This window comes from Hakea prostrata, chromosome 7, assembly GCF_041222555.1.
Source record: "Hakea prostrata isolate BN-2017 chromosome 7, UWA_Hpros_2, whole genome shotgun sequence".
Classification (NCBI taxonomy): Eukaryota; Viridiplantae; Streptophyta; class Magnoliopsida; order Proteales; family Proteaceae; genus Hakea; species Hakea prostrata.
In genome coordinates, this window is record NC_142606.1 from 41,119,443 (window position 1) to 41,135,443 (window position 16,001).

At 35.5% G+C, this 16,001-nt stretch overlaps 1 protein-coding gene across 1 annotated transcript; it reads left to right on the forward strand.

Annotated features, from left to right (window-relative positions):
* Positions 1–15,741, forward strand: LOC149011168 (F-box protein CPR1-like). Its single transcript, XM_089162575.1, has 3 exons — positions 1–123; positions 13,696–14,376; positions 14,408–15,741. Exons 1-3 carry the CDS (start codon positions 1–3, stop codon positions 14,849–14,851), a joined length of 1,248 nt encoding a protein of 415 aa, XP_089018701.1. The 3' UTR covers positions 14,852–15,741.
* Positions 15,742–16,001: the final 260 nt, after the last annotated feature.

Genomic DNA, 16,001 nt, shown 5'->3' on the forward strand with positions numbered 1-16,001 from the left:
ATGACAGGAGCACACTCTCCTCCAGATATGGTAGCTGAAGGAGACACTGTAGACTTTGGTGCCCTTGGTACTTTTGCCAGTGGCGCTGGTGGTGTTTTTGCTATTGTTGTTGTTGTTGTTGCTGTTGTTGGTGCTATTGTTGCTGCTGCTGGTGGTGTTTTTGCTATTGTTGTTGTTGTTGTTGTTTTTGCTGTTGTTGGAGAAGAAACTTCAATAGGTGAAACTTTCACAGAGGTCTTTGAAACCTTGGAAACGGGGGTCCTGGTTGCTGAGCCTGCCCTATGAGTTCTAGTGGTAGAATCCTTCGTGGTCCTTTCCCCAATGGTGATCCCAGGAAGAGACTGCCCTGGAATCATTAGAGGGGAATAACCTTTGGACTCTTCCCTGACTTACTGGCCTTAATCATCTTTTCCTTTCCTCTGATAAGGGGGGGGATGCAGGACATTTACAATTGTCCTCTGCGACCACATCATTACTTGAAGGAATCTCTTGAGGGCGGGTTTCACAAGAAGGATCGACTGGGGTCCTGTCCTCTTCAACTGTGGACCTATCTGCTTCTGCACTCACTTCGTGGGCAATCTCTTCAAGAGTCTTTAACTCGGAGTCTAGGGGGATCTTGGCGACAGTGGGGGAGTCCAATAGGTGGAGTAGATGGTCCGGCGTCGGTGTCCTTGGTTTTCTCACATAACATCCTAGCCGTGGTTTGTGCCTCCCTGTCGCGTTGAAGAAGAGCTTCTTTGTTCAACATGTTGGGAACTACAAAGGGCGGAAAAGCTTTCAATTCAAGGAAAGACAAAATGCACTGATTTCCTAATAAAGTTCAAGGAAGGGAAGAGGGTCAAGGGGCTCACCAGTCATGACTTCCCAGAACAACAAGGAAGCTTCAAAGTCAATCTCTCGGCCATGAACTGGGTCCCCCTTCCCTTAGCAAAAAGTTCATAACAACGCGTTTCTCCCTCATTCAACGAAGGCTTGACATTCAACTTCCTAATGGAGCTTCGGAGATGTAAGGCCAAGCCAGAGAGGGCACATTCTTGAGGAACTTTACAGGCAATATACCTGTCCCTCCACCTCTTGTAACTATTGGGGAGGGTTTCATCCTCCAAGATCATGAACTTGAGAGTGGAGGTACCCCACTTGTTGAAGTTGTACCATCCCACTCTCTTAAGAGCTCTAAGGGAAGAGACATACCTAAAGACGTTCAGGTTGTATTCTATGCCTAATTGCTTGCAGAACCCCATAAAGCCCACTAGATTCCTCCATCCATTTGGAGCAAACATCCCTGGGTTCAGGCCATAATATTCAAGGGCTTGCATAACAAAAGCACAAAGAGGAAATCTCAGGCCCCCCCAACATGGAGTCAAAGTAGAGAGGGGTTCGCTCTCTCTCTCAACAGATTTGCCCTCTCATTGGGATCAGAAAGTCTTACAAGAAGCTCCTCAAGGATCCTGAAAGTTGTCTTCATCAATTGGACATGATGAGGGCGAAGAAGACTGAGATAATAAAGAGGCCCTGACTTGGAACCAAAGGTATAGTGTTTGATGGTTGAAGCACTTTGGGATAGTACCTCATAGGCCATTTCCTCTTCGGCAAAGCTACCCGATGCAGTGTCTTCACGCTACGACACTTCTGGCTCACAAGCAGAACCAGTGGCCATACCAAGCGAAGGAGAGGGGGAAAGGAGCCTACCTTCACCACCAAGGGGATCTCCTCTGACCTTTACCTCCTTCCTGGGGTTTGAAGAATTTTTGGTGCTAGGCTTCATAAATGTAGTGGTCTTCCTTGCAATTTGATCCCTCCATGGAAGCTCCCAGGTTCTTTGTATTCCTGAAAGTTCACCTTTGGGCTCTTGCTGCCTTAAGTTTCAATCAGGAGGTTGTCATAAATTTTGCCCCTCAGTCGGGTTCCCTTCTCATCATGGAGAACATCCTCTTATTGGAGAACACCTCCTTTCCACTCTTCAGGTCTACCATCTTGTTTCTTCTCGATCATAAGGGTTCGGGTTCCTTGGAGCCGCCAAATGCCTACCCATCATTCTAAGTAGAGTCTGTATCTCGACAAATTGAACATGCATCTGCTATTGACTTTGATTCATTTGTTCTTGAATGACTGGGATCATCTGGATCTCTCCATTCTAATCGGTTAAGCGTCCTCCCCCGTTCACTTCTTCTTCTTCATGTGTACAATCTCTCGGGACACATCCCCACCTATCAAAATAGGATTTCCACCTAAACGAGGTGGGCAAATGTGATTCTAATCCTCTGAAGTGTCGATTTAGTATCTGTCATGGCTTTATGAACCATTTCCCATAGACGGCACCAAATGATGGGTCCTAAAATTGATTTACCCTTGGATTCCTACAAAATAATATCAGACGTGGGTCAACTCGGCGGTCAGGAAGCCACCTCCGAAGGCTAAGTTAGTAAGAGCACCACCACGGAGCTCTAGCGAGCTGTAGAGCTTAATTGAAAGATGAGAATGGAGGGAAATGACTCAATTACATTCTCTTTGTGTTATGCTTCGATTTATGTAGGGTTTACCTCTCCATTCCAATCATTGGATCAACTCACAAGTCTTGTTTATAGTTGTTCGATCATAGGGTTCCCCCCCCCCTCAATTTGGGTTAGTTGCGGTTTTCATATGGGGCACTATTGCATATCCCAAGCTTGGCGGGATTACGTTTCTTTCTATAACAGTCGAGTTCCTTCATGCTCAAGGCACCAATGGGTTAACCTCTGGAACCGGTTCCGGTTGGTTATTATTTACTTATCAAAAGCATTTTTCGTTGAGCTTCACGCTATAAAAAGCCAAGCCCTACTCCCCTCTAGATATGCTGAAAATTATTCAAGCTCTTCTTCCTTGGTAGAATCCCCTCAGTTGGCTCTTTAAGGAGCTGGCTACTTTTAATTTAATTTTATTGTTCAAATAAGCCTCTCTTTTTTCCTTGCAAATTTTTGCTCAATTTGTCTCTTTTCAAGTAGATAGAAATCTTTTTATGCATTGTAATTTTATTTTTTTTAATGAATAAAATAGAGTTGTTATTTTATCATTCTCATCTCCATCTATCTTTCTTGTGAAACTTCCTTCTCTAAATATTCCATTTCTTGTGACAATGGTTGAAGTAGTTAGATCAGGTTAAATGAGAAGAAAAAAAATTCTATGCAAAAGCAATTCACATCTCGCATCAATTGGAGGATGTGTGCGCTTGCAATATTCATATTTATTTAACAACAACTGATTAAGAACGTTTGTATTTGATGCCCAATCTAGTCAAATCTACTTGACCTAGGTAAGCCAACTCGGTCTAAAGCACACGAAGTAGTGTAAATTTGATAGAATTTGACATTCTGTGCCTGCGGTTTATTTTATATGTTAAAATCTGAAGTTTCTATTCAAAAAAATAATAAAAAGAATTCTTTTACATTTGACCCATTTAAAATGGGCTAAAATTCTAGTTGACTCACTTATGTAGGATAAATTATAAATGACCCACAACTTAACGGTTGGGGTTAGTGTCTAGTTAAATTCGACCAAAATACTCTCTAATGAAGTGTACAAAGAGAAAATTACTAAAGTACTCTCGTTGACTAAATACCCCTTCATATTGGTGGGTGAAGGAATTACTTCTTCGCCCATCTCCTTTCTACACCTTGCCTACTAGAAATCACCCACCAATCCCACCTTGGCGCCTATAAAAAAGGGTTTTGTTGCCTGTTCTTTGGATCTCATTTTCGAAGGTTATCACATTATCACCGAAGTTAAGCACCAACAAAACCAAAAACATCAAATTTCTACAATTTCTGTAGAAATCTACTAAGTAGTTGCTCAAGCATGGGGGTCACTTTCGTCTCAAAACAAGCTAGATCAAGCTCATGGTGACCAACTTCATAAAAGAGGAATCTCACACCATGAAGAAAAAGCATAAACCCCCTTTTTGTCAAGCCCCAGAAATCCGTTGCCATTGATAAAGAGGTGATGGATCCCTAGACAAATCTACAAAGTTTGCATGAAAACATTGAAGAAACGTAAGATTATTATTATCGTCAATCAAATACACAAAGAAGAAAGAAAAATTCAATTTTGGGAATCCAAAATATGAGCACGGCCGTGGGTGGTTTTCGGCAGAGTGGGCTGGTGGTGATTTCCGGCAAGCAAGGTCCCCTTCACCCACCTACATGAAGGGATATTTAGTTAAACAAGGGCATTTTAGTAATTTTCTCTCTTTAAAATTCGTTAAAGGTTATTTGCTCATTTAACATTAAGATTTTAATTCAGCATTAACCCCAACCATTAAGTTGTGAATCATTTGTAATTTGTCCTACATAAGTGAGCCAATCAGAATTTTAGCCCATTAATTTTAAGTGGGTCAAACGTTTTAAAAAAAAAATTAATAGTAAAAATAATCTAAGGGTCTCTTTTTGACATGAACTTTGTCTTATCTTTATACTTAGTAAAACATCGGAGTTCAGATCAGCTCCCCCAACAATTTTGACCACAAAATAAAAGGTGGGGCCCACGTGGGTCCCGCTAAATTCTCATTTGTTATTTTCTAAAGTTAGTGAACGCCACACTTGCAAGTGCACGCGACTTTATATGGGAGAAAGAGAAGAGATTGTTCATATGAGAAAAGATGACAAGAGGACAAGAATTCACTAAACATCAACATTATACAACATAACTTTGAATGCAATTTTCTTTTAAACTTCAAAATTATTAATTGATTTCTAGAAGAATAGATGAAGGATGATCTTGGTAGGGATGTCATGGGTCAACCAAGATATCATTATGAAGTTTGATCAGAGTAATATATTTGTTTGTAAATCTTTTGCACCATGTTTTGCTATTTCAGGGAATCAATGAGGTTGGGTGTATTTTAGAGTACCTATGTTTATTGTTTGATCTAAATAACCATATGATCGTTATTTTATTAACATAATTTTGAATTGTTGTTTTTTTGACATAATTTTGAACCTTCTAAAAGCCTCCTCTTCTTTTAGCTATTGTTGCCAATGTTGAGTACTACATTTTTAAAATCATCAATCTTGAGTTGGAGATCACTTGTTCATCGATAGATATTCACTTCTTTGTTTTATACAAAATCAAGAGTGGTCATTTTTAAACTTGGAAAAATTGGACGCTATACAAATTCCCAATTGATTACTTTTGTATCCAAATGAGAAGGCATGTTTGCAAATCATCAACTGAAATTAGAAACAATAAAAGCTTTTTAAGTGTACAAGCAATGTGCATTTATTGTATCAAACAATCAATTCCTAATCGAAAAATAATAGAAAGGAGAATTTGCCTTGAGAAACAAGAATTTCAATTGTGTGCTTTAATAACAAATTTTGAGAGACTTCAATTGGCTTGCTCATTTATGAAGGATTCTAGCTTTCCTTCCTCATTCAATTCTCCATAGTGAATTGAAACTTTTTATGAGCTAACTAAATTGAATGACTGTAATCTTATTGTTTCCTTGACACTTCTTTTTTCTTAAATACAAATTTGTGTATCTAGTTTAAAATGGCTCTCTAATATAAGGAAAATAATTTAGTAAATGTTATAAAATAAAGAAGATATTGAATACAAAGAAGAAAGACAAGATGAGTTCAATCAGAACTGATTCATTCAGTTGAGTGCATTACATATTTATAGTAGAAGGAGCATCTACTCTGATATGGAAATACAATATATGATTCTTGCACACAATAAGATATTCTTGATATGGAAAGATAGATTGCCGCCCAAGATAAAAGGTGTATAGAATGGAAATATTGACTGCCAACATTGCGTGTTGAGATCACTGTAATCTTCAATTAAGATGGGAATGTGAATCACCAAGATTGTATGCTGAGGTGATTGAGATCTTCAATTGGAAGTATTGTCTATTGGGGGATGATAGATATCCACAATCAATATTATTTATAACACTCCCCCTTGGATGTCTATCAATAGATAATGTACCTCGTTAAAATCTTACTAAGAAAAAACCCTGTGGGAAAAAATCTTAGTAAAGGAAAAAGAGTATACATATCTAAATAATACATATTAGTAGCTGCCTCATTAAAAACCTTACCAAGAAAACCCAGTGGGACCAAACCTTGGTTAAGGAAAAAAGAGTGCAGCACGTATTTTACTCCCCCTGATGATAACATCATTGAGTGAATACGTACATTCTAATATCATATACCAGCTTCTCAAGATTTGAAGTATACAACTTCTCAATACATAAATCTGTCAAATTATCACTTGAACGAGTTTGTTGAACATCGATTTCACCATTTCATTGAAGACCATGAATGAAGAAGAATTTCGGTGAAATATGTATCGTTCTATCTCCTTTGATGTATCTTCGCTTCAATTAAGTTATGCATGCAGCATAATCTTCATGTAATATTGTTCAAACCTCTTCTTCTAATAGAAGACTGCATGCTTCATGTAACATTGTCTTTTCAAGATTTTCATTTCAACTTTCTTCAAATAATCTACTGCTTTTGGAAACTCTTCAAGAGTTTCGATGATATTTAAATCATCATCATATACACTTACTAAAATTAGATCCATACCCTTAATAAAGGCACAGTAATAAATTACATCATTTTTATACTTTTCATTTAGTAAATATTCACTAAGGAGATTATATCATATATGTCATAATCATCTCTGAAGCCTTATTGAACAAACTTTCTAGGAATTTTTATGTGCTTCAGGCATTTTGAATCCTTCAGGGATTTTCATATATATTTCACACTCGAGTGAGCCATAGGCTATAATAATATCCATTAGACGCATGTCAAAATTTTCATATCTTTGCCAGTTAATAAGATATCCCAAGGTGATTGCATCCACCACAAGAGAACATGTTTCCATATAATCAATGCCAGGCATCTGCAAAAATTCTTGTGCCATAATTCATGCTTTATATATCACGATTTCATTCATTTTCTCATTTCATTTTTCGCAGAAAACTCAATTGTACCCCACTGGCTTTATACCTTCAGATGTTGGACTATAGGTCCAAAAACTTTATTTTTCAAGCGAATTCAATTCTACTTGAATTGCGTCTCTACATTTTGGCCAATCATTTCTTGATTTATATTCATCAACAAATTTATATTCAAGATATTCGTCTTGTTGCATTATTTCAACAAAAACATTATATGCAAAAATTGTTGTCGACAACTTTATATTTTCGGTTCCATTTTTTTTTCCTGCAATGACATAACTAATCGAGATATCTTCATTATTTTCAGTACCTTGAACCTCTTCTGGGGTTTCATAGAAAGTTATGTCTTCAGGATTTTCATAATGAATTGTCTCCATTTTATGACCATCTTGATCATTCGCTCATTTCTTTTTCTAGGATTTTATCCTTGGAATCGATTGATCTTACACGTTTTAAACGTGGTTTAATTTCATTTGCACTGATAGATTGTCCTGCTGGGACATCAATTCTAATTAGAGCATTTACAGCTGGAATATGAGATTTAGTAACTCTTAGCAGTCAACAAATCGGCGGTTGATTTATAATATTTATTGCATTATCCTTTGAACTTCAAGTTCACGATTGCTCGATCGAGGATTTAATGAGATAATGATAATGCATAAAATCAATATCTTTTTCCAACTGTTTATTCTCTCCCCCTCATGTTGGAAAAACTAATTCATCAAAATAATACTCAGCAAGTATTGCATTAAACAAATCTCATATCCTTAGCAATATATTGAATTATATAAGGAGATTTTTATCCAACATATATTCCCAACTTTATTTTGGGACTCATCTTTGTGCGCTGTAGTGGAGCAATTGGAACGTAAGCCGCACATCCAAAAATTTTAAGATGAGAAATATTTGGCTTCTGACCATAAGCCAATTGTAATAGGGAGAATTTATGACAATCTTTTGGCCTGATGCGTACAAATGATGTTTTGTTCTCATAACCAATGGTTTAGCTATTAATTGGAGACATTTAATAAATGATTTTGCTAAACCATTTTGGATATAAACATAAATAACAGGCTATTCAACTGTGATCTCAGTTGTTATACAATAATCATAAAGCCTGAGATGTAAATTCACCAGCATTATCAAGACAAACTGTATTTATTTTATAATCCATAAATTATGCTATTTTCTCATTATTTGAGCAAACAATCTCGCAAACACCAAATTGCGAGTTCATAATGAACATACATGTGACCACTTTATAGATGCATCTACTAAAATCATATATTATCTAAATGGTCCACATGATGGGTGAATGGGCCCATATATTTCACCCTCTATACGCTTTAAAAACGTAGAATGTTCAATCTCAACTTTAGCTGGTGAATATTTAATAATAAATTTTTCTTGAGAACAAGCAATACAAGAAAATTCACTTAATTGAAGAATCTTCTGGTTCTTCAATAGATGACAATTGAGTTTTCAATAGTTTTTCGCATCATACTTGATCCGGGATTGTTCAACCAGTCATGTCAAATAATAAAATTATTGAAATCAATGTTCATTTGATTTACCCAAGCATGTGTTTCAACCATGCGATATTCGTGTAGTACAAATTTGGAAAAATATCTAATACTTTTGTATAGATATTTACTTATACCATTATTTTTAGTCTCAATCTGATAATCATTTTGGCAAATAGCTTTGAAACTTAATAAGTTTCTTTGAGACTTACTACAAAATAATGAATTATTCATAACCAATTTTATCTCCCAGATAATAATAGATTAGCTCTTTCGGAGCTTTCAATCAATGTTATACTAACAATTCTTGTATGAACATTGGCTTCCGTGTCATCAAATAAAATAAATGACTAAATCTTCAACTATTATCTTCAAAGGAGTTTGCAGCATCTAGATGTGTAGTATCTATGAAGCCATTAGAATCATCATTTTTTTTATAGGCAAAAATTGCTTAAGTATCATGATTTTGGAAAATCCAATTTATCTCCACAATATTTTTATTTCTTTAATTAAGGCTTGACAAAGCTTAATTAAATATTGTGGAGTACGACAGATACATGTCTAATGGCTTTCATACCACATCGGTAACAAATATTATCTTTACTCCTCGAATTGTTATATTGAGAATCCTTATTATTCTCTTATTTATTTCCATAATAATGACGGTAATTATTCCGTCTTTTATCTCATCCTCTTCCACAGTCATGACCATAATTTTAATTTTGCCTTCTTTCAGGCATATCATGAATTGTTGCATTCACTTCAGGGAATGGAACCAAACCAATAAGACGAGTTTCATGACTTTTCATTAATAGTCCATTATTTTACTCAGCCACAAATAGGCATGATATCATTCAGAGTATTTCTTAAAACTCCTTTTACAATATTACTATTGTAACAACAAATCTGAAACTTGAAAATTTGTTGGGATATTTTCATGAATAATATTTTCTCTTTATAATTTCAAAAGAGAATTAAATTCAAAAATTACAGAACTGTATTTATTTACAGTTTCAAATCTTGCAGTTTCAAATCTTGCAACTTCATAACATCTGCAGAACTGTATTCATTTACAGTTTCAAATCTTGCAACTTTAAGTGCATCTACAGAACTGTACTTATTTACAATTTCAAATCTTGCAACTTCATGTGCATTTGTAGAACTGTATTCATTTACAGTTTCAAATCTTGCAACTTCAGGTGCATTTAACAATATTTGTGGTGCAAAGCTAGCAACCACTATATACAATAAATAAAAACACAATCGTTAAAGCAACATAATATCTTATTATTTGATTGATTCTTAGATTCAATAAAATACATACCTTTTTATCATGATGCACTTACATTTCAAGATGGACAAGGTAAACTCTGTTTACAAAAACGTGTGAGGAGGTCGATCATTATTTTCACTTTGGAATAGAAAACATAATGATACATAGTTTGTTGTTTTTCTTCTCAAAACGCAATACTTAACGGATTCGTTCTTCGAGTGGAATCGTGCTGATAACGTATTATAAAATAAAGAAGATATTGAATACAAAGAAGAAAGACAAGATGAGTTCAATCAGAACTGATTCATTCAGTTGAGTGCATTACATATTTATAGTAGAAGGAGCATCTACACTGATATGGAAATACAATATATGATTCTTGCACACAATAAGATATTCTTGATATGGAAAGATAGATTGCCGCCCAAGATAGAAGGTGCATAGAATGGAAATATTGACTGCCAACATTGCGTGTTGAGATCACTGTAATCTTCAATTAAGATGGGAATGTGAATCACCAAAATTGTATGCTGAGGTGGTTGAGATCTTCAATTGGAAGTATTGTCTATTGGGGGATGATGGATATCCACAATCAATATTATTTATAACAGTAAAAAGCTTTTGAGCTCAATGAACGAAATTAAAAGTTCAATGATAAGAAAAATATCCAGCATATGGTAGTGAGACATAAACATGTAAGAAACACTAGCTGCAATTGGTAGAGAAAAAAAGATTTAAAATCTTGATAAACATGGTGGTGATAAGAAAAATATCTAACATGGCAAAGTTTCATTTGTCACATACTTAAATAGTAGGTTGCAGCAGTGCTAACAAATTTGGCATGTAATAATTCTTTTAGTATTTCTATACTTCTAAAGAGGCATGATAAGATTGATATCCAGGCCCTCTCAATCAAACCAAAAGAAGGAATCAAAAGATAATGCACCTCTATTTCTTGGAAGGTTTCATTAGTAATAGACTCATCACAATGACCAAAACAAATTTTGTTTCTAATGGCTACCATATTAACACAAATTTTATATGATGAATTAAAATTTGGGTGGTGAGTTTGTTCAGTGTAAAATAATGTATTTTTTTTTTGGAAGCTGAGGTTCATCCAGGCAAGCTTGCGTGTACATTGATTACATCCTCAGGGGGGGATCGAACCCATGACCTCTCCACTGAGAAATATGGATCTCTACCACTCTATCAATCCTGCATTGGCTGCATGTGTGGCTTCATGGAAATCCATTGCAGGAGAAAAACCTGCTATTATTGGACATCTAAAACATTGATTCACTTTCAATGACTTTCCATAAACAAGAATATATCTAAATATCAACAGCAAAAACCTAACTTGTAGAGGGTCTTCCATTAAGGATCTTCACGGCATCATCTTCTTATCTAAACAAAACACAAACATTACCCACCTGCCCATCAAACATTGAGTGGTAGTAGACATTATTGCAATTCAACTGTCCTCATCTTCAGCAAATAATCTACCTTGATGTGTTTGGAAGTAAAATTGTATAGAAGATTAAACCCCATCAACATTGATTCCTCCTGGTCAATGGTCCTAAAAAGAGAAATTTAGATCTGCATTAAAAAAAAAAAAAAAAAAAAAAAAAGTTTCGATATCATAAGCCAGAATGTATGTAAATCTAGGGCTGCGGATGGGCCAGGCTTTTGTAATCCCAAGCCCAGCCCTATATGTTCTAATTTGAGCCCATTCCTGCCCTAACCCTAGTTCAAGGCCAATGATTACTGTCCCTAACCCTAAGCCCTACAGGGCCAAGTCCAGCCCATTCCCACCCTAATTGGCCCTGGCCTTGATTGACTCTAATTGGCCCTAATTGACCCTATCCTTGGCCCTGATTGACCCTGACCCTGGCCCTATTTGGCCCTGTCCCTAACCCTAGCCCTGATTGGCCCTGACCTTGGCCCTATTTGGCCCTATCTTGGCCCTAACCCTGATTAGCCTTGTCTCTGACCCTGATTGACCTTATCTTGGCCCTAACCTTAATTGGTCCTATACTTGGACCTAAAATATCAATGTAAATTCATAAAAAAAATAAAAATAAAGATACATAAAAGTATCACAAGTAATTAAAATAAAAATAAAATTCATAGAAATATAAGATGATTCAAGCTCCTACAAAATGATAAAAAAGTCTAAGTTGATAGTGTTGTTTTAAACATGAATAAATTCATAATCTATAATTATATATTGGGCTATGAAAGTCTCCCATTGCTTTGGTGATGGAAATTGAAAACTCTTCCATTACTTTGGTGATGGAAATTGAAAACCTATCCCATTGATATCCTTATTCAACAAAAAAATCCATATTCAAAACTTTGTTAACAAGTAAATCAACGATAATTTAGTATTAATATTTTTTCGTAGTTAAAGAAAATGATATTTTAGTTACAAACATGGCTATCTGTCCTTAATAAGCTTTTTTCCCCTGAAATACCAAATTGGAGGCAAAAGAAAGATGTCAATATTCATGATGAGAAGTTGGGGTGTTGATTTGTTAGATATTAATTCTCTATATACTAGCTTTTATTATTTATAATATATTATCTCGCTTAGTCAAAAAAAAAAATCAATGATTTTTTGAAACATAAAAAGTAATATGAAAATTTACCTCAAAACACAATTACTTGGAGTGGAGTCGTACACAATTACTTAGACAGAGTTGTACCTAAAACACAATTACTTCGAGCGGAATAGTGCACAATTACTTCGATAGAGTTGTGCTCAAAATACAATTACTTCGAGAGGAATCGTACTAATAACATATTATAAAATAAGGAAAATATATTAGAAACAAAGAAAAAAAACTAGAACAAGATCAATCAAACTGTTCATTGAGTTGAGTGTATTATATATTTATAGTAGAAGTAGCATCTTCTCTGATATGAAAATATCAGAGTCTACAAAGGAATACAATATATGATTTTTAAATACAATAAAATGTTTTTGATATGGAAAGATAGATTGTGACCCAAGATAGAAGGTTGTTGAAAATATGATGTCAAGGGCCACCGTATAAGACAAAATAGAATAACAAGTATTGTATATGAAACTTATCTCTTTCAAATGACATTAATAGTCTTCTTGTCGAAAACACTGTTGTGCACATCCATCAATTGATACTCGAACAAAGTTGGCGGAGTTGAGATGTGTCGGTGGTGTCCGACACTTTCTTTAAGGTATTCAAACGCCCTGAATAGAACACACGAATTCTAAGTACATTTTCACCCCCAAGATCAATCAACCCCTCCATCGTAGATGGTGCATTCCGTAATGATGAATTCAGAGATCCGAAAACTATATTCACCAATCCATTATCACACCGTTTTTAAAAACAATTTTAAACAAATGTCTTTATTTATTTTTCTTCGAATAAACAACCCCTTTCACCTTTATGTAAGAAGGTAAAAGACACCATTCAGGGTTGTTTCCAAGAAACACATCCCTTCCCTTAAGGCTTGTTTTGTTAGCTACCAAACTAGCCTGTCAAGAGAAACACCTGTTGGCAATTTAGGTGTCTATTAGGAAAAGATAAGGCTGATTAATCAAAACGAGATTTTTGAATTTTTAAATAAATAAAATTACAACAAAGGTGCATAGAATGGAAATATTTACTGTAAATATTGTTTATTGAGATGACTGTGATCTTTAATTAAAATAGAAATATGAATCACCAAGATTGCATGCTGAGGTAGTTGAAATATGATTAAAAATATTATTTGTTTGGGGTAATTGACATCCACAATCAATATTAATTAAAAAGAAAAAATCTAACTTTTAACTGTTTTTATTTATCTCTATTCTATTCGTATACAAGTATCAGGTTGGTATCAAAATCGAATCCGGATCATCACCCCGTCAGTCTGTGCTCGGTTGTTCCCTATATTTATGGTGGTAAAGCGGTGAAAGAGCATAGAGTGCTACCCAACGGATATATGATCCGACTCATCCAAATTTTGGCGGATATCTTCTCGGTTCAGCCAAAATCGAGAAATCTGCGAAGTTGAATAAGAAGAAGATAAGAGAGGAAAATGCAACGGTAACCAGCAGTTTCACAGAGGACATCATCTTGGAGCTGCTTTCATGGCTTCCGGTAAAGTCTCTTCTGAGGTTTAGGTGCGTATGCAAATCTTGGTGTGCTCTAATAGACCATCCACATTTTGTTAAGATGCATCTCACCCGATCCATTGCAACATGTAACAATCTAAGCATCGTCTCTGTGGGAGATGCCAAAGCAGAAGGAGGAGGTTACAGGAAGGATTTCGTGAAAGTCACTTCAGTAGGCCTAGATGATTTTGAACAAAGAGGAGAAGCGGCGGTAGGAGTAGAATTTGATTATCCGATAAGGAATTATTTGTGTGGGTTTGGAAGCTATCTACTGACTACTTCTTGTAATGGCCTGGTATATATGTTTCACGACTACGACCCCGGCGACACCACGAAACCCACATTCCTTTTTAATCCATCTACAAGAACACACAAGGAGTTGCCTTGTCCGGAAATAGATTTTCCCAGCGAAATTGACGATGCCTATCAGACTGGTTTCGGATTAGGTTACGACCCTACCACCGACGATTACATGGTGATGAGGGTTTTTATTATAGATAGCTGTGCATGATGATGAGTACGACGGCTTCCACTTGATGGTGTATTCTCTTAGTAGCAACACATGGAGAATAATTGAGGGCATTGCCCACTTTTACATCCAAAACCCAGTTGGGGTTTTTACAAATTCTGCTTTTCATTGGGAGTCTATGGATCCCATTATTGTTGCTGTTGACATTAGAGATGATCAGCTTCGGGAGGTACCTCTGCCTAATCTTGTGGAAGATAAATTCTACATTACCATCGGGGTTCTAGGAGAAAAAAACCAGCTTTGCATGCTCTGTCACTTTTCCAAGGTACGTGTTGAGTTTTGGGTGATGAAAGATTATGGGGTGAGGGACTCCTGGGAGAAACAGTTCATAATCGAACAGCCATTGGTGTTAGGGAATTTTATAAATTACATCATGCCTATGTGCTATTCAAAGAAGGGTGAAGTTCTACTCTGGATTGGTGACCATAATGAATGAAGGGGTTTCAGGAGATCTGGTGCTTTATGATGCCCATAAAGGAAGGGCAAGTCATCTTAGGTCTCGTGACCAGATGGAGGCAGTATGCATTGCAAGTCTCATATCACTTGATACGAAAGGTGGAGCTGATAAGGAAAGAAAAAAAAGGGAAGAAACAGAGGTAATCTGGTAGAGCAGATTTACAATTCAAGTTAATATATCATGTCTGGAATTGTTTTTACATCATTGAATTATGTTTTAACACTCTTGGTTCTTGTAATCATCTAAAGTCGTAATGAAATCAATCAAAATTCAAGTTTTTGGCATTCCAAATAAAGGAAAAGTATGTTGAAGAAATGTACTTTAGTTTTAAGCTTAATGGATCTTCATTCTTCACATGACACTATTGCATTTGGTTGATCTGAATGGACTTATTTTTAATTTACCTGTTAATTGTAATGACTTGAGATATATCCATGTGAATCACAATTAAGTTAGTTGGATAAGAGTAATTGGAATTTAATTTATTTAGAAAAGAGTTGAGCAGTGAGACTGCGAAAAGGCCTTTTGGAAATTTGTCTTGTTTACCTTGGTACACTATATGTTACCACCAAGAAGCTGCACTTACAAGAATTGTTTGGAAAGAATTACTGCTATTACCCATAAATTTTTAGATTACAAACATACCCGTAACATTTCAGTTTTATCTGTTTAGTGATGATATCTTCACCTAAAATTCTTCATAAGTCAGAAATACTTTTCCTTCTTCAACAGATCTGTTTGGTTTATCTCTTTCTTTTTGTTTTACGCCTCAATAGTGGCACAAAATCTGCCCTCACTTCACTTGATACTAAAAATGGAGCTGACAAGGAAAAGAAAAAAAGGAAGAAACATAGGTAATTTTGATAGAGCAGATTTACACTTCAAGCTGCTATATCATGTTTACAATTTTTTTGTGTGGTTAGTTTTGTGTTTACACTCTTGCACTAATCAATTATAGTTTCATCTAAAAAAATTCTATGAATTATATTATTCCTTTCTTGGGATCAACCAAGCTTTGGAACTGTCTACAGAAAAAGTATTGGAAGACATGAAAAATAGTTTGAGCCTAATATATTTTCATTTTTCTCACAATACTAATGCATTTGGGTGATGTGAAAGTGTCTTATCA

Bases quoted from the DNA above. Each gene is read 5' to 3' on its own strand.
- LOC149011168 (XM_089162575.1), top strand. From the start codon at position 1: ATGACAGGAGCACACTCTCCTCCAGATATGGTAGCTGAAGGAGACACT. The intron at 124-13,695 runs GTTGTTGGTGCT...GAAAGAGCATAG, and splicing joins TTGTTGTTGTTGTTGTTGCT to AGTGCTACCCAACGGATATA. The intron at 14,377-14,407 runs ATTATAGATAGC...GATGATGAGTAC, and splicing joins ACATGGTGATGAGGGTTTTT to GACGGCTTCCACTTGATGGT.